Source organism: Eurosta solidaginis, chromosome 1 (assembly GCF_040869045.1).
Source record: "Eurosta solidaginis isolate ZX-2024a chromosome 1, ASM4086904v1, whole genome shotgun sequence".
NCBI classification, from domain to species: domain Eukaryota; kingdom Metazoa; phylum Arthropoda; class Insecta; order Diptera; family Tephritidae; genus Eurosta; species Eurosta solidaginis.
This window is the reverse complement of record NC_090319.1, coordinates 28,129,192-28,148,023: the sequence shown is the minus strand read 5'-3', so window position 1 is coordinate 28,148,023 and position 18,832 is coordinate 28,129,192. Positions and strand designations below refer to the sequence as shown.

Genomic DNA, 18,832 nt, shown 5'->3' with positions numbered 1-18,832 from the left:
CACCAAAGACCTTTAGAAAAGTATACGCTCATTTCTGTGTCTAAAATTTGTCGACCCCGTGCTATTTTCTGAGATCTGCCCCCAAATTTCAACCTTCCCTAACACTAAAACTCCATCATCAAAAATCTCTAAAACAGTACACAGTGCGCAGAAAAGTATGCGAATTTAAATAACATGATGTCACAAGGAATTACAGCCTAACTTCTATAGCTTAACATAGGACAGGCGGTTATTCCTTGTAATCATATAGTACTAAACGTTGTATACTTTTCTGCACACTTGGTACTATTTCAGAGATTTTTGGCGATGGAGTTTTAGCGTTAGCGAAATCTGAAATTTGGCGGCTGGCTCATTCTAGAGCTATCAAACCGAAACCTATAACTTTTTAAAAACTAAGAAAAAAGCAAGTATTGCACAACTTTAAACATTTTGTATTGGAAAGCCAAATAGGTGCAGCCACTCCAGAGTTTTAGCGAGAGAATTGAATGAACCCTCCTAAATATGACGTAACATAATTAAAGCCACATGTTAGTATGAAACTCCTATTCTTAATGATCCGCATCATTACTTATTTTGGATCATCCTAGTGTATACCCTTTTCATGGTTCCCCTTGCATTCTCTAGCACCACTTTTAACACTCATCCAAACGTATGTAAGTAGCTCCCTCAAATAAGAGCGATTGTCCACTTCAGCAAAAAGTTTCTGCTGTTATGTTATTCTTGGCACTTTTTGTGTTGTTATTGCTTTTTGAAAGTTGGTTGTTTTAAGCATTTGCTTCTACATATTTGTTGGTTTTGTGTATAATTTTTCATTTTTTATTTTCTTTTTTAAGGACCTCAGAGGAAAAGGTGTTTTTCTTTGTTAATGGCTCTAAGAGGGTTAAAAGTGTTGCGAAATCTAATTGCAGCCAAAGTTGGTGGAAAGAGGGACAAGTCAGATTTTTTTTGATAAGTATTTAAAAAAATGGTTTTTGTGATTTTTGAGGATTAAAAGCTGGGTGCCTTTATGTCGCAAAATTAATAAAATTACACTGGTAAACAAAAAAAGTTTACTTAAATAATGTAGCCACCAATGGTTACCAGATAGGATAGAGCAGTACAGCACTTAACTCTGCCCAGCCAAAGCACTTATCATTGATCGTTATCAAGATCACCGAAAGGTGATTGCTAGAAAGCGACCTGAAATGGCGTGCAATTAGTATTGGCGTTTGAGGAAACAATAGGGCGCTTGCGTGATCGACTGGCCTTCTTTGGAAAACGTCAATCCCGCACCCTTGCATCGTATGTGCCAAGGCGGTGGTGCTCCAACTTTTTTTGTGTAGGAAACTTTGATGGCGTAAGATTAGGCGTTGTGCTGAGGTTATGTAACGCACCCCTTTCAAGGAAGGATAGCGCTATTTTTTTCCGATCCAACCTACCTGTGGCCAATCCTGCTTAGTTAGCAGGCGAGGCTCTGACGACCACATGTTCCTCACGGAAGCAGGGAATGAGCCAGAGATTGAACGTCGTCATATTAGAACGTGCTATTTTCCGAAACGTACTACATGCATCGGTAAAAATCGTCAAAATCTTCGAGGGGTCTCTTTATTGCTACAAGGAGAAAAATAAGATGTGCAAGTCTTATAGCATTCGACAAAAACTTATAAATAAGAGATGACTACAATCTGAGGATGGGTGTAATTACACTGCCTTTCGGAGACGTATGCTCATAAGTTAGGCGCTGTTAGTAGCAGCATATAAAGGAAGTGCGGGCTGCAGTAAGAAACGGTTGGTCACGTTCTGTGTGGTGTTCTGAGCTCACGAGGTTAAGTCTCCAACTCCTAGGCGCGGCAGAGTAATCAATTATCGAGACAGCAATTAAGATGGGCCCTAAAAAATTGCTAAGAGGAAAGTATTATTTTAAAACATAAGTCCTGTTGCTTTGTTGAGTTTTTTAGTATGATCGTCAACCAAATTCTGGAAACACTCTGCAGACATCCAGTATGAGTTTAATATACATCGTATCGTGTACTATTTTTTTATTTTTTTTACGAATTGGAGGACCTACATCGAATAGCATCTGTCAATTTTTTCCTTTTCATGGCAAAAATACTCTGGAAGGCTGATATACCACCGAGAGTCGACCTCGTTTAATAAAAACTTTTCTTATGTAAGAACTTGTACGTGAGACCATCGATATGGCAGTGTGCTGAACAATCTCTATACGATGGCTTGAGCCGGAAAAATGAGATACCTCTTTAAGCTTTCGCCGCTAATATTTTTTTGAGGAGGGTTTTGTCTTTCATCTGATTCAGCTTAAGAATATCCTTAATTTTGATTCGCCTTTCGAGACTTATTCCGGTATTGCGTAAATCTAAATGTTGCAACACCTTATTGAAACCAATGACTTTGCAGAGTTGCTTGGCAAATTCCTGTAGTAAAATAGATATTAGTTATTTTTATAAAAACTACCTTCAGGACCAAGTTTGAAAGTGTGTTACCTCACCCACATCATTGTTCGAAACATCAATACTAATTAATGACTTATTCGTCACAATCAATTTCATGAATAATTTCGTAATCGATGAACAAATGGAACAACCACTTATATCAATCATCTCTACGGGTATTACATACATGAGCGAAAAAATGGCAGCAGCACCATCACTTTCAATTGGATTCATGCGTAATATTAGTTTGCGTAGAGAATGTCCTCTAATAGTGCGACTGAGTATGTATGCGCCTTCGGAGGCTGAAAGTTAAGGAGAAGAAAAAACCTGCAAAATATGAGCTTCAGTGAAGGGGTTTCCGTACTCACTAATTCTATTATCCGTCAGATCGAGTAACACCAATGTGCCAAAAGATTCCTTATTGCATACACTCACAAATTCTTTAATCCCAGCATCACGCATAGTGCAATGAATTATAGACAATGAAGTTAACTTGTGACGGCCTATATCCAGAGCGTACGCCAATAATGGCAATTGATATGATTCGAGTTTGGTGCTATGTAGGCTTTCTCAAGAAAAAGGGTACTATTAACGTAAGGTGATGGGAGCCATACAATACTACATGCACTTGAAGCTTACCAAAATGTGACTAACTCATGACACTCACTTAGTCCGCGTGACAGTGTCGTTATATCTTTCTTTGACATTGTATTGCTACCCAAACAAAAGTTACTGCCCACCGTCTTTGTTGCGTAAGTCAAGCGTAGCATTTGCAATTCGGGTAAGTTGCTCAATATGAAATCGAGTGGAATGTGATCTGTCGATATGGAGTTAAGACAAAAGTATAAGGAAGTCACCGGAAGAATTGTAATATTAATACACTTTCCATCTGTTTGGTGATTTCCGTACCACCTTTTTTGCAAGAAATGAAACCGGTTTCGTTGTACGAGTTTGTATCGTTAAAGTTTCGGTTTCGGCTTTTATGAGAAGATCAAGATGCATCACAAAAATGAAACGAGTCAAATGCTCATAATTGTACGATTCAGCCTTTGAAAAATTAAACGGTTAAAAATTAATACGATTTGTACTTTGGCTTTACTGTGCAACACTTCGAAGAACTTCGATTATGGTCTCAATTTTATATTTGAAAAATGAAAAGATCATAAATGGTATCGATTTTGAAAAGTAGAACCGCGGCTACCGTTTCAATTAGGTTTTGAAAAAGGAAACGGTTCTAAACGGTTACTGTTTCATTTTCGGTTAAAGGAAAAAGAAAGCTTCGTACCGATTACTGCTTCAATTTAGCTTTTGAACTGATAACGGTTCAAAGCAATTACAGTTTCGGTTTCGAAAACACGGTTCTAAACCTCTAGGATATATGGAATAAATAAGCTCCGGTTTTGAAATGTAAAACGGTTCTAAACGGTTTCGATTTTCATTTGTTTTGCAAAATACTACGTTTCTAAACAATTACAATTTCGCTTCTGGTTTTTAAAAAATCAACTTCCTAAAGGGCCACCTTTTCGAATACGGTATTGAAAAAGAAAGTGACTTTAAACGGTTACGGCTTCAATTTCGACTTTCAAATAGGAAACAGTTCTAAACGATGACGATTTCGGTTTGAATTTGAAAAATTAACCTGTTTTAAACGGTTACCGTTTAGAATTATAAAGCGGTTTTGAGAAATATAACGGTTCAACTGCGGCTTTGAAAACTGAAATGGTTCTAAAAGGTTTGCAAAGATGGAAAGTCCCAAATGGTTCCAATTTTGGTTTCGGCTTTGAAAAATATAACGGCTCTAAAAGGTTTGAAGATTTGAAAGGAGAAAAAAATTCCCAAACTTTTACAATTTCGTTTTCGGCTTTGAAAATTTAAACGGTTCCAAATGGGTACGATTTCGATTTCCATTTGGAACAACAGTGTAAACGTTCTGTTTCAGTAACGTTCAAAATGGGTTACATTTCCTATTTTTGTGTTGAAATAAAGCGGTTGTAAATGGTCACGAATTCTATTCCAGTTTCGAAAACTGAAACGGTTCTAAACAGTTTGAAAAAAGGAAATGTCCCACACGTCAACAACTTCGTATTCGGTTTGAACAATAAACCGGTTTTAAACGAGTATGTTTCGATTTTCGTTTGGAACAACAAAACCGTTGCAAAGGGTTACATTTCCTATTTTATTTTTGAAATGAAATGGTTCTAAACGGTGGTGGTTTTACAAAATGAAATGATTGTAAACGGTTGACGTTGCGATTTTGGTTATGAAAAAATTCAACGGTTCCAAAAGGTTGGGTTGCAATTCCATTCCGATTTCGGTTTCGAAATAATTAAGCGGTTCGAAATGCTTGGGTTGCAATTTCAATTTTGTTTTGGTTTTATGGCTTGCTTTTTCACATATTTTTTCTTACCTCCAATATATTTCTATACTTTCCTTTGCCTACTCACCATTACGTCCATCGGTGGCCGGTTGTAAACGTGTTATCTCCAATCGATTTACATATGGCGCACAAATATCCAACACCACTTGCGCTTGCTCTTGCTCATAATCGCACGTCTCCACGCATTCGATATAGTCCTGCAGATGTCGCTGCATGTAGATGCTAATCCATGGTTGCGCTTGTGACAGACTATTTGTGTGATGATGTGGCTTCCAACGTTGTTGACAACAATGTCGCCAAAAGTAGTTGTCACGTATGTGTTCGGTAAGTAGCTTCAGCGGCAGTTGCGTATCCAGGTGAGTGAGTATGTAGTTACGATCCTCTTGACGCGTCAACACCACTGATTTAAATATGCTACTTGTATTGTCGTTGATATAATAGTAATGAAATTATTACCATTCCAATTGGCAACGATGGCATCGAGCGCCAAATGACGCAATGATTCCGGTTGAGTTGGCAATGGCTGCTGCTTCTGCTGGTCATGACTATCAAGTAAGGATTTATCGTGCAATCGTGGTAATATCTCATCGCTTGGATTGAAATATGCTTTAGAGGTATTCACACTCACACTAGAGACAAATTCGGTACATGAGAAATTCATTGCTTGTAGTTTTTGTTTTAATTAAAAATAAGTTTTACTTAAAGGCTTATGTGGATTAAATTGTTCAGGTAACATTTATTTATGCAAGCAAAATAAATAATGGCGATTGTGTCGTTATGGTAATTGTATATGTGTTCTGGCGTTTTACATTAACGACGGGGTACACAAATTCGTAGGCAGATTAAAACCCAAAAGAGATGTTCAGAAGCTCTTAACGCGGCGCTGCTAGCATACCGAATTGATCAGGATGACGAGCTGGGTTGATTTAGCCATGTCCGTCTGTCTTTTTATCTGTCCGTCCATCTGTCTGTCTGTTTGAACGCAAACAAGTCTGTCAATTTTTGCGATATCTTGATGCAATTTGGTGAGCGGATATATTTGGGTGTCCGATTAATCACTTGTCGGAACCGACCGGATCGGACCACTATAGCATATACCACCCATCCAACCGATTTTTCGAAAAGCAGGGTTTTTATCATTTGTTTCTCATTTAGTCAGGCGGCGATTAAGGCAATAATCTCGCGCAGTACTTAATCAAGAAGTGTTTTGTAATGCAAAGAACCATTGGAAAAACTTCGCTCTGGCCTTGCCATACATCCATACTGGGTTACCTGTCATAAAGTGTTGGCAAAGGAGGGTACAACACTCGCTGAAACCACAATAGACATCTAAATTAGAGGTTTACGCCGATCACTTTATCGGCGGCGGCGGCGTAGGTTGTATTATATACCAGCGGTGTTCTTACTTTAAAAAGCTTGATTTTTCTATTAAAAAAATAATATTTAGGAAAAGTTTTGTTTGTAAGTATTTAAGGAAATCAACGTGTTGGCCATTTCGGAAAGATCCGGGGTTTTTGCCGCAAGATCTCGCAGACCGTTCAAAAATTTACAGGAGTAGCTCCTTGCTGAGCGTCTGTCCCTCGTTCGCTTACTCCAGAGAGGCTTCGAACCTAACCCCGGTCTTTGGAATTGGTACTGCTGTGTCTGCTGAAAAGAAATAGAGATACATAAAATAGTCACACTTTTGTCTGTATATCTCGTTCAAAGCGTAGTTTCACACAGGGTTAACTCCTAATAATTGTCGCAAACACAATTCCTTTAAAATTTTGTGGCTCCTTGGCGGCCACGCACAAAGACGACTTACGGTTTCTATTAATGGTCTTTTAATACTCATGACTCTCGTGGAACAGGGCGCCTCCAGTTGTTTCGACTGTTTTTAAGAGCTATTCCCGATGTGCGAACAGTAGCAATCCCGACCACCAGTCTCTACCACGCCTCCTGACCCTCACACCATATACCAGTACAAAAGCTATAGGACTGCGACTTCGAACTCATACCTTCGTTGACGTCACTTTCCTAGAAGCTCTAGGTGTAGCTCCAAGGACTTTCCAACGGATGCTTTTGTCGCGCTATGCTGCCGAGCTACACCAGAGAAACGCTTGAAACGTTAGGGAGTGACTATTCGGCCGAAGATGCCGCCCTCGAAATCATAAGCAGTCTAAGTGGATGTCATTGCGTAATGGGTGAAAATCGTATAATCTTCGGCGCATCTACATAATTAAAATTTTACAAGGACCCTGGATAAAATTTCTAAAATGTAGACAAAAATTTGCAGGTGTTTGTGTTCACAACATTGATTTCAATAGTCTTCGTTAAATCAAAACTATATTTTAGAACGAAAGTCGACTGATTTTAAGTTGAAAGATGTTAACTTCTGTTTTCCGGCCTTATGATATAAGAGCTCATTATGGATGACCGCGTAGCTTCAGTTTTCAGACTAGTTCCACTACGTTAGGGTAGTAGAACACACGGTCCTTAGTTCGACTGTCTTGGGAAAGCTTTTCCTTCACCACTTTGAGTGTTCTTGCGAAGGACGAAGCCTCACCTGGTAAATATATGTGCCTGCATATTCACATTTGTAAAAGGAGCCGTAGCGTGTAGGTGATATTTAAACTTGGTTGATAGGCTATAATCAATGTGATTCACTCCAAGGGACTAGTTTTGGATAGGGCCGCCAGCTTTAGGAAATCTCAAACCGGGAGACTTGGGTGTTGAAGGATTAAGTGGGAAAATGAAAATTAATATTTCAGACCCTATTGTATAGTTTCGCAAATAGACAACAGATGTTTGAATGTAAGCCCAAGTGATTTTTCAAGGATATACGTATATCCTGAACTTAAGTATGAGGTAAGAATAATTTCAAAGGAGTGTGTATGCCCCCAGAACCTACTAAAGGATTTTGCGTCACTGATTTCGCTTATTCTTTCAGCCAATCACAATATAAATATTTTTTAAATCGGCACCTTTTTTGGTAAATTTTTTTTTTAACAACTTGAGGACAATTTGAAAATATATTCGCCTTGGGTCATTTTATTTGAATTCATTGTTCATTATCAATTTTTTGAAAAAAATATGCAAAGTGAGTATATAAATTTATTAGATATATAACTTTTCTTTTAGTGTTTTGTTTTAAAAACCGCCGCCGCGCCGATAGTTTTGACATTCGGCGGCGGCGTCTGAAAAACGACCCTAATCGGCGGCGTATATCTCTAATCCAAATCCGTTTGGGAGAAATCAATAGGAGCGCGGAGTTGCTATGATCCATCAAACAGTGTACCGGAACGTGCCGGATCTGCATCCGGTAAAGGACCATCAGCATCGATAACACTCCCCAAGGCCTTCGGGGAGTGTCCTTATCGCTACAAAAACATACATCAAGCAGGAAAGGTAAGGACAAAAGCTCGGGGCTGCGAAATTTCCAAAATCTTGTGCAAAGCCTACGTTATTAGAAACACAAAGTGGTTCATATCTCTGAAGAGAGAAGACTTAAAGCCCACGATAGGCATACTTACTGCCTTCTGGCGTCACATGCATATAAGTTAGGTCTCGTCAATAAAAGCAGGTGTAGGAAGTGCGTGCTGCAGTAAGAAAAAGCTGAGCACGTTCTGTGTTCACGTCCTTGCCAGATATCGAGGCAGCAATTAAGCTAGGTCTTAGAAAACTTCTTCTTTTGCCAAGAAAACGAAGTTATTCTATAACATAAGTCCTGATTGGGGTTCTTCCGTCGCCAAACAAATTCTGGTAACACTTTGCACATTCAGTCTATGTGAGGTATTTATTGACCGGTAAGATCTCCTATACTGGTAGAAGGAGGTTTGTCCTGGACCTGTTCGACAGTGTCAGTAGCGTTAAAAAGGCGACCTGTCCGGCAGTACCCATTAAGGTATAAAGGTAAGTAGAGAGAGGACCTATCCGACAGTGCCCGTAAGGATATAAAGAGGACCAGTCCGGCTATATCGGTTCAGGCATAAACAGGTACAATTGGCCTTTCCACGGGATATGATCAAACAAAAGGGACCAGTCCAACCCATATTATGATATCAAAACTAGCTATAGTCGGATATGCTTTTTTTATGCAAGACCAAATACATTTTTTGCGGGGTATTTATTTAAGATCGAAGGAAACAAAAATCACACCCTACGAATAGCTTATCATTCCTATCCTGATGTAAGGCTAGGAGTCATGGACGGTGTCGAGAGAAGATGAGGTGGCCCGTGGAGTGTTCGAAAGAAAATTTCTCTGAAATATTTATGGTCCTGTCCATGATGCCGACGCAATATTTATGATCCTGTTTATGAACTTAATGAAGATATGAACATAGCACAGTGAATAAAATCCCAAAAGCTGTGCTGAGGTCATGTTATGCGAACTGATGAAGCCGGTATCGACGATTTTATGTGGAAGCTGATGAACGGCGAAATCTCCATTGAGTTGGGATGGGCAGGTGGAGGCGGTCCCAATTGGCGCGACTTATTGCGAAGCAGGGGTAGCTAGCGCGGGATAGTTCCTAAACGGCGTAAATCGACTAAGCGGCGATTGAAAATCAAAGGGGTTGTTTAGTGCAACCCTCTCAAAGGATTGCTAGCGAAGTTTATAGCTTCGCCAATTATCATTCTCATCCTACAGTGATGAAACCTGTTTATTAAGCAGACGAGGATCTACGCTGTCAAGCTCCTTAGGAAAGAAAGGAGTTGGATGACGGGAAGGTTCAACGTGGTCATGTCAAATTGCTTCCGCGTTGGTCGGGCTGTTACTTTAATGTTGCTATTTTCCGGAACATATAGGGTGTATATCCAGCAAAGAATCATCAACATCGATACAACTCCCCAAACCTTCGGAGAGTCTCGTTATCACTACATGAAAAAGGAGGAAGAAGCCTAGGCGTTAAGGCATTGAGATGATGGTGATATTACCCACAAGGCATACTGGATATCGCTGATAAGTTTTATAGCACCTTTCTAAGTATGTCGACACGTACATCTGCTACGGAATCAGTTCACACCAGCCAGTAATTGCGCAATGGTTTCCTGTGTTTCAGTATGACTATCAGTCGATCTCAATGAAATTCACTACGTTTGAAAAGTCTGGGTTGAAAGGGGAATATGAATTAAAGTAGGACAAGGAATATATAATAGGCATTGGAATCGAAGTAGAAATAAGAGTAGAAATAGAAACATGAGTATGTAATAAAAAGAAGAAAGCTAATTGAAAGAGGACAATGTCTATGACAAGAAAACCGAATAGGAATAGTAGTAGGAATAACTATTGAAATCATTGAATGGAAGAGGAATGCATTTTGAAATAGGAAGACGTATAGGACTATAAACACAAAAAAAAATTGAAATAAGAACAGGAAGTCAAATGGGAATTGAAACAGGAGTAGGGATCGGAATCGGAGACGTAAAGGTAAAGAGAATCGCCAGCAGAACGAATGGTGGGAAACAGTAAACCAAGAATAAGAAACAATGAGTAAATCGGAGTTGAAATAAGAATATAACTATTAAGAGAAATAGGAATAAGAATACGAGTAGAAACTTGACTTTAGGAATAGGAGTAGAAATAGTAATAGTAATAGTAATAATATTAGTAATAATAATAGTAATAGTAATAGTAATAGTAATAGGAATAAGATGAGGAATGGGAACTAAAAAGACAATTTCTATAGGAATAGGACTATCAATTGAAAGAGGAACGTGTCCACTAAGAAGAATAGGAATAAGAAGCATATGGAATAGGAATAAGAATGGAAATCAAACGGGAAATAGGAATAAGTATGAACAGGAATAGATGTAGACACATATATTAATAAGAATGCGATGAGCAAGAGCCAGGGGAAATGGAGGTGAAAGAAGTGGAAGATGGAAGGGCTGGGGAAGAGAAAGGGAGAGATAATAAGGGTATAGATTACTATTTTTTCAAACGTAGCCAGCCCATTTTTGAGCAGTTTACCCAAAACATCACCGCTATTATGGTTGTCAATAGTGAGAAAATTAGTTTCGATGCCCATGAATTGTTATCGGCGTTGTCAAAGTCGATAACTATTGACAGGTGTTGATGCTTCTTTGGTATCGGCTAAAATAATACCGAAGTTGTGTTGACGTGACGTGACGTGAAATTTGTCACCATAGTTTTTGGTGACGACAAGCGCTGCAATAGAAATTTATTCTTATAAATACATTTTATTTATTAATTTTTTATTAAATTTCAGAAAATGGTAAAAATCATAAACAACAAACAATTCACGGAGCTTGTCGCAGAATTGGAAAAAATCCAACCCTTGCCAAGGGGTTTAACAAATTTTAAATAAATTCTTTATATTTTGCCCGGAATGAAGGATTGTGCTCTAATGGAAAGCAGCAATTATAGTACTAATTTCCTATCTCGCAAATTTTAAAATGTCAAACCTTTGGCGCATCTCTTTTCTTTGGAGAAGTAACATCTCCTTGCACTCGTCATCACTTGAAGTTTCACTGTCTGATACGAAAAGCATTTTAAATCACAAATTTTACACTAATTACCAAATAACCACTGAACAAATTGTAAATAAACAATTTTCAAAAGTATAGGGATCATAGTTTTTTTATAAAACTATCGATAACACATCAACTTTAATACATTGTTTTAGTAAATACCAATTTCGCATTGACGTGCTGTCGATGACCATACGAAGTGATGGTTGATATTGACAACCGTAATAGGGATTAATATCTAGAGTTTAACGGAGTTGAGAGCATGATAGTGTAGAGTCATGTAAAATGTGCCAAATTCTAACTCTTTCCTTTTGGGGTGACCTATCCCTTCCTCTGCTGCTAAAGTCGAGGACCGGTAGAAATATATTTTCATCGCAATGTTATTTTACTCCTCATTGCCTACTCAGCCCAAAGTATCGCTTGTTGTATCATCTTAATATTGTAGCTATTTCTCTCTACTTAACATACCCAAGTAATTTTCTCTACTAGCTTCTGCATCCAAATGTGCTTACTCACTAGAACGTTAAGTGCCATAAAAATAATTCAAAATAAATTGCTTTGCATAAAAAGTGTAACTAAATGTAATATAAACAAGTAAGGAAGGTTAAGTTCGGGTGTAACCGAACATTACATACTCAGTTGAGAGCTATGGTGGCAACATAAGGGAAAATAACCATGTAGGAAAGTGAACCGAGGGTAACCCTGGAATGTGTTTGAATGACATGTGTATCAAATGAAAGGTATTAAAGAGTATTTTAAGAGGGAGTGGGCCATAGTTCTATAGGTGGACACCATTTAGGGATATCGCCATAAAGGTGGATCAGAGTTGACTCTAGAATTTGTTTGTACGATATGGGTATCAAATGAAAGGTGTTAATGAGTATTTTAAAAGGGAGTGATCCTTATTTCCATAGGTGGACGCCGTTTCGTGATATCGCCATAAAGGGGACCAGGGGTGACTCTAGAATGCGTTTGTACACTATGGGTGTCAAACGAAAGGTATTAATGAGTATTTTAAGAGGGCGTGGGCCTTAGTTCTATATGTGGACGCCTTTTCGAGATATCGCCATAAAGGTGGACCAGGGGTGACTCTAGAATTTGTTTGTACTATATGGGTATCAAATGAAAGGTGTTAATGAGTATTTTAAAAGGGAGTGGGCCTTAGTTCTATAGGTGGACGACTTTTCGGAATATCGTTATAAAAGTGGACCAGGGTTGACTCTAGAATGCGTTTGTACAATATGGGTATCAAACGAAAGGTGTTAATAAGTGTTTTAAAAAGGAGTGGGCCTTATCTCTATGGGTGGACGTCTTTTCGGGATATCTCCATAAACGTCGACCAAGGGTGACTCTAGAATGCGTTTGTACAATATGGGTATCAAACGAAAGGTATTAATGAGTATTTTAAAAGGGCGTGGGCCTTAGTTCTATAGGTGGACGCCTTTTCGAGATATCGCCATAAAGGTGGACCAGGGGTGACTCTAAAATTCGTTTGTACGATATGGGTTTCAAATGAAAGGTGTTAATGAGTATTTTAAAAGAGCGTGGGACTTAGTTCTATAGGTGGACGCCTTTTCGAGATATCGCCATAAAGGTGGACCAGGGCTGACTCTAGAATTTGTTTGCACGATATGGGTATCAAATGAAAGGTGTTAATGGGTATTTTAAAAGGGAGTGGGCCTTAGTTACATAGGTGGATGCCTTTTCGAGATATCACCATAAACGTGGACCAGGGGTGACTCTAGAATGCGTTTGTACAATATGGGTATCAAATGAAAGGTGTTAATGAGTATTTTAAAAGAGCGTGGGCCTTAGTTGTATAGGTGGACGCCTTTTCGAGATATCGCCATAAAGGTGGACCAGGGGTGACTCTAGAATTTGTTTGCACGATATGGGTATCAAATGAAAGGTGTTAATAAGTATTTTAAAATGGATTGGGCCTTAGTTCCATAGGTGGATGCCTTTTCGAGATATCGCCATAAAGGTGGGCCAGGGGTGACTCTAGAATTTTTTTGTACGATATGGGTATCAAAGGAAAGGTGTTAATGAGTATTTTAAAAAGGAGTGGGCCTTAGTTCTATATGTGGACGCCTTTTCGAAATATCGCCATAAAGGTGGACCAGGGGTGACTCTAGAATGTGTTTGTACGCTATGGGTATCAAATTAAAGGTATTAATGAGGGTTTTAAAAGGGAGTGGCCCTTAGTTGTATATGTGAAGGCGTTTTCGAGATATCGACCAAAATGTGGACCAGGGTGATCCAGAACTTCATCTGTCGGGTACCGCTAATTTACTTATATATGTAATACCACGAACAGTATTCCTTCCAAGATTCCAAGGGCTTTTGATTTCGCCCTGCAAAACTTTTTCATTTTCTTCTACTTAATATGGTAGGTGTCACACCCATTTTACCAAGTTTTTTTCTAAAGTTATATTTTGCGTCAATAGACCAATACAATTACCATGTTTCATCCGTTTTTTCGTATTTGGTATATAATTATGGCATTTTTTTCATTTTTCGTAATTTTCGATATCGAAAACGTGGGCGTGGTCATAGTCGGATTTCGGCCATTTTTTACACCAATACAAAGTGAGTTCAGATAAGTACGTGAACTGAGTTTAGTAAAGATATATCAATTTTTGCTCAAGTTATCGTGTTAAAGGCCGAGCGGAAGGACAGACGGTCGACTGTGTATAAAAACTGGGCGCGGCTTCAACCGATTTCGCCCTTTTTCACAGAAAAAAGTTATCGTCCTAGAATCTAAGCCTCTACCAAATTTCACAAGGATTGGTAAATTTTTGTTCGACTTATGGCATTAAAAGTAAATGAAAAAGGGCGGAGCCACGCCCATTTTGAAATTTTCTTTAATTTTTGTATTTTGTTGCACCATATCATTACTTGAGTTGAATGTTGGTATAATTTATTTATATACTGTAAAAATATTAACTTTTCTTTTAAAATTTGAATTAGAAAAATTTTTTTTTTAAAAAGTGGGCGTGGTCGTTCTCCGATTTTGCTAATTTTTAGTAAGCAGACATATAGTAATAAGAGTAACGTTCGTGCCAAATTTCATCATGATATCTTCAACGACTGCCAAATAACAGCTTGCAAAACTTCTAAATTACCTTCTTTTAAAAGTGGGCGCCCATTGTCCAAACTTTTACCATTTTTCTATTCTGCGTCGTAAGTTCAACTAACTTACCAAGTTTTATCGCTTAATCCGTGTTTGGTAATGAATTATCGCACTTTTTCGATTTTTCGAAATTTTCGATATCGAAAAAGTGGGCGTGGTTATTGTCCGATATCGTTCATTTTAAATAGCGATCTGAGATGAGTGCCCAGGAACCTACATACCAAATTTCATGAAGATACCTCAAAATTTACTCAAGTTATCGTGTTAACGGACAGACGGACGGACGGACGGACGGACATGGCTCAATCGAATTTTTTTTCGATACTGATGATTTTGATATATGGAAGTCTGTATCTATCTCGATTCCTTTATACCTGTACAACCAACCGTTATCCAATCAAAGTTAGTATTCTCTGTGAGCTCTGCTCAACTGAGTATAAAAACCCTACCAAAGGACAAAATAGATACATAATTACATAAATACAGTGCACTCGCGATAATATTAACACCCTATTATGTGAACACCCCAAAATATGAACACTTTTTCACTTCCATTGAGTACTCTAAAATATGAACTTTTGGCAAAGGCTCTAAAATATGAACATTATTGATTTTCAAATTTCTATCGAATTTCAAGAGCCTCATAAATTGGGGACTCCCCTAGTTATTTAAATTTAAAATGTACATAACCGTCGCTGAGAAATGCTCGCGTTCACTCGTATACACATGCTTACATGCTATGCTTTCTCTAACGTTTAGTCGTCAGTACAAATTTTCAAAGTCGTTAGTTGGTCTTTTCATGCGCGCACGATTGGTACTTCATTTTCTTGCAAAAAATTCTAATATAGATCAGTTTAAAAAATGCACACAAAAAAGCACAAGTTTTTGACGTTAAGAGAAAAATCAGATATTCTGGAATATTTACCAAAGGGTGAAAGTGTTACTAATTTAGCTCGTAAATATGGAGTGACAAAGTCTACAATATGCGGAATTAATAAAAATAAAAATGCTATCTCTAAATGTCTCAAAAATACCTTTATCGATCCTGGAAAGAGGAAAACTTTGCGTCATTCAGAGTACCCAAATATGGAAAAATCTCTGTATCGATGGTTTTTGAATATGAGAAACAAAAAGCTCCCGGTTAACGGGCTTATGTTAAAAGAAAAAGCAAAGGATCTTCATTTTAAAACTAAGAAAAATTGCTTTGAATTCATTGCCATTGATGAATGGCTTTAAAATTTTAAAAAGAGATATGGCGTTCGTTTGCTCCAAGTTTCTGAAGAAAAACTATCTTCACAACCCCAGTTAGTTGACCCATTCAAAAAAGCGTTAAAGGCGAAAATGGAGGAGCTTGGATTAAGTCGTGAGCAACTATACAACGCCGATGAGTCCGGTTTATACTGGAAACTTTTGCCACAAAAGACGTATGTGTCATCCCTAAAAAATCTGCTCCAGGTTCAAAGATGGAAAAGCAAAGAGCAACTTTCTTGTGCTGTTCAAATGTGTCAGGATCTCATCAACGCAAGCTTCTTGTAGTCGAAAAGGCTAAAAACCCCCGTTGTTTTAAAGGTTTCGACTGCACAGTGTATTATCGACATTCTAAATCCGCTTGGATGATTGCGGCAATTTTTAAAGATTGGTTCCACCGTTCATTCATACCTGAGGTTATTCTATCTCAGTAGCTTAAAGCTCATAAAATTTGTTTAGTTTACAAAGTTTTTGATGGAAAAGGGATTACCAGTAAAAACTATCCTTCTAATTGATAACGCTCCAGCGCATCCACCCGAGGATGAACTAAAAAGTGAAGACGGCTGCATATTAGCAATGTTTATGCCACCAAATGTCACCCCTCTTATACAACCTATAGATCAAAACGCAATCAGGATTACGAAACTTTACTATAGAAACTGTCTTTTGGCTTCTGTTGCTGGAAAGGGGTTTAATTTGCTTGAGGCTCTAAAGCAAATTACACTTAAGGACGCGATTGTTACTTTAGAATATGCATGGAGTAAGATAGATGCTTTTGTGCTATCCAAATGTTGGAGCAATGTTTTAAGTATGGTAGAAAATCAAGAGGATCCTGAAGATGAAATTCCTTTGAGTGTTCTTCGAAGCAACTTAAATATGAATGTAAGAGATTTGGAGGAAGGTGCAGCCAATCTTTTGTCATACTTGAGACCTGAGGTTTGTGTTTTAGAACCGTTAGTCAAAGAATTTTTATTTTTTTTATTTTTATTAAATTTCACTTTAGGTTGAATTCACTGCTTTCAACGTTAGAGAATGGAACGATGATGCTATTGAATGTAATGACAATGAAATAGAGGAAATGTCCGACGATGATGGTGACTGTTCTGTGGAGGCAGAAGGACGATTACGTCAAAGGAAGCTATTGACATGTTTAATAAAACTTTGGAATGGGCTGAAATTGAAATTGTTGATAAATCGGATTTAAATGTGTTGAAGAAGTTTAGGGAAAAGGCAGTTTTTAAGATGCTTGAACAAAAGAAACAACAAAAGCGGATTACTGATTTTTTTTCGACAGAAATTTTTCCAATAATTTAACTGAATTTGAATTTATTTATGCATAACTAACTTTTTGACTGTAACTGATTTTTTATTTGTGTAATGTGAAAAAATGAATAAGTAAAGTTTCTTTTGCGGTTTTAAATAAAAAATATATGTCTTAAAACTAATTAAATATAATATTTTTCAATTTAGTTGCCTTTCGTAAATATGAACAATCTCGCAAAACTAAACAGGTTTTAATTGGTTCATATTAAATCGAGTGCACTGTAATATTAAGTAGAACCATTTTTTGATGCCTAGCAAGAAACCACATACATATAAATTTTCCCTCATACAAAACAAATTTTTTTGGCAAGTTGGCATACGAGATGAATAAAATTTTGAAATATGAGTGCTATAAGATACCTTAGCAATTTTTGTTATGGATATACAATATATTTTCCCTCCCGCTCATAAGGTGTATAATTTGGTAATAATAATGCACATCATGGAAATACATTGACGTTATTTATTTTATGCGAAGGATTTCAATACCAATAAAGCTGCGTATGGATGAACAAAAGGTAATGGTTTTTGTTGGTGCTTTCTTGAGTTTCCTAACACTTAAAATGAAATCACAGCAAATCGCAGCGACAGCTTCGAAAATGTCGACGAGACTGACTGTCTGTGACGTCATATTCGTTTCGTTCGCAATAATGCTCACAAACTAGTGTAATCACAAACCCAATCACAGCTATCGCCGCATGAGCTATAGGATGCGACAATATCAGTCTGTGATTTATGCTGCGACAAAATATCACTACATGTGCCACTAAACTGCTCTGGTCGATTATGCAGCATACCGATACGTTTAGCAGCAGAAAGCGGCGCAAATCGGGGATTCATTCGTTATTTTGAAACCATTTTTTTTTTAGAACTTACAGTTGGTGCAGGCGCCCACCTCTATAAGATTATTGAAAGATGTCTTAATACCGGCGCTGCTGAGCCATGAAAAATTGCTCATCACTTTAAGGCAGGCATGCTTAACAAACGAAACGATATCATTTCGTTACGATAATCAACGTTAATAAACGAAACGAAGTCATTTCGTTTCGTTTATTAACGTTAAGAACGTCAAATTTACGTTGATTATCGTAACGAAATGATATCGTTTCGTTGGTTAAGCATGCCTGCTTTAAGGTGAGCAAAATAAACATTTGCTTTTGCTGCTAAATAGGGCTTTTGTTGTTATTGACTTTTCCAAGTTGAAATAAGCTAATCATTGAATTTCGTGAAAGTCATGTCAGCTGGCGTAATCTTAACGTAATCCAACGTATCTGGCTGTGGTTGAATAAGCTGTGTTTATGTAAGTTGCATAGGTAGGTTATAACTGTGATTTTTGGTGCGTAAATTAAACAGTGCAAAAAAATTGTGTAGGCGGAATTAATCCAACTAAGCATAAGAAATCTGGATTCTGTATATTCCAATACCTTTTGATATGAATGATCTTTTCTCCATAATGAAAGTGTAAAGTAAGTGTACGCGTTGTCTTCGGAAGTAGTAGACTGTAATATCGATTATTAATCGAAACGGTATCGACAAGATAGCAAAAGGTTTTTTTTTGTGGAAGTGTTATTAATTATTCACGGAGTGTTACCAATTTGTTAGAGACGTGTTATCAATTTTTTATCGAAAACTTTTCGATTTATTATCGAAAATTTATCGATTTGCTATCATAAAGTTATCGATGTGTCGTTATAAATGAGCTAGTATCGGAAAAGTATCGATAGATTATCAAATAGTTATCCTTTGGTCATCGAATAGTTATCGGAGTATTATCAATTGGTTATCAGTGTGCATTCAACTTTTTATAGATTTTTTACCAATTTCTTATCGAAAAGTTATCGATTTGCTATC

The 18,832-nt window shown here is 37.5% G+C and overlaps 1 protein-coding gene and 1 pseudogene across 1 annotated transcript in view; one reads left to right on the top strand and one right to left on the bottom strand.

The window, feature by feature from the left end:
- Window positions 1-5,467, bottom strand: part of LOC137238935 (dynein regulatory complex subunit 5-like) — a 30,002-nt gene extending 24,535 nt beyond the window's left edge. The window contains exons 1-6 of the mRNA XM_067763957.1: window positions 5,259-5,467; window positions 4,874-5,223; window positions 3,069-3,246; window positions 2,798-2,994; window positions 2,481-2,731; window positions 2,234-2,411 (exon numbers count right to left, since the gene is read on the bottom strand). Coding sequence (XP_067620058.1) covers window positions 2,238-2,411; window positions 2,481-2,731; window positions 2,798-2,994; window positions 3,069-3,246; window positions 4,874-5,223; window positions 5,259-5,467 — 1,359 coding nt within the window. The 3' untranslated portion in view covers window positions 2,234-2,237. The remainder of the gene's footprint in view (window positions 1-2,233; window positions 2,412-2,480; window positions 2,732-2,797; window positions 2,995-3,068; window positions 3,247-4,873; window positions 5,224-5,258) is intronic.
- A 10,327-nt stretch (window positions 5,468-15,794) lies between these two features.
- On the top strand, window positions 15,795-16,862 carry LOC137236377 (jerky protein homolog-like; annotated as a pseudogene).
- The last annotated feature ends 1,970 nt before the right edge of the window (window positions 16,863-18,832 follow it).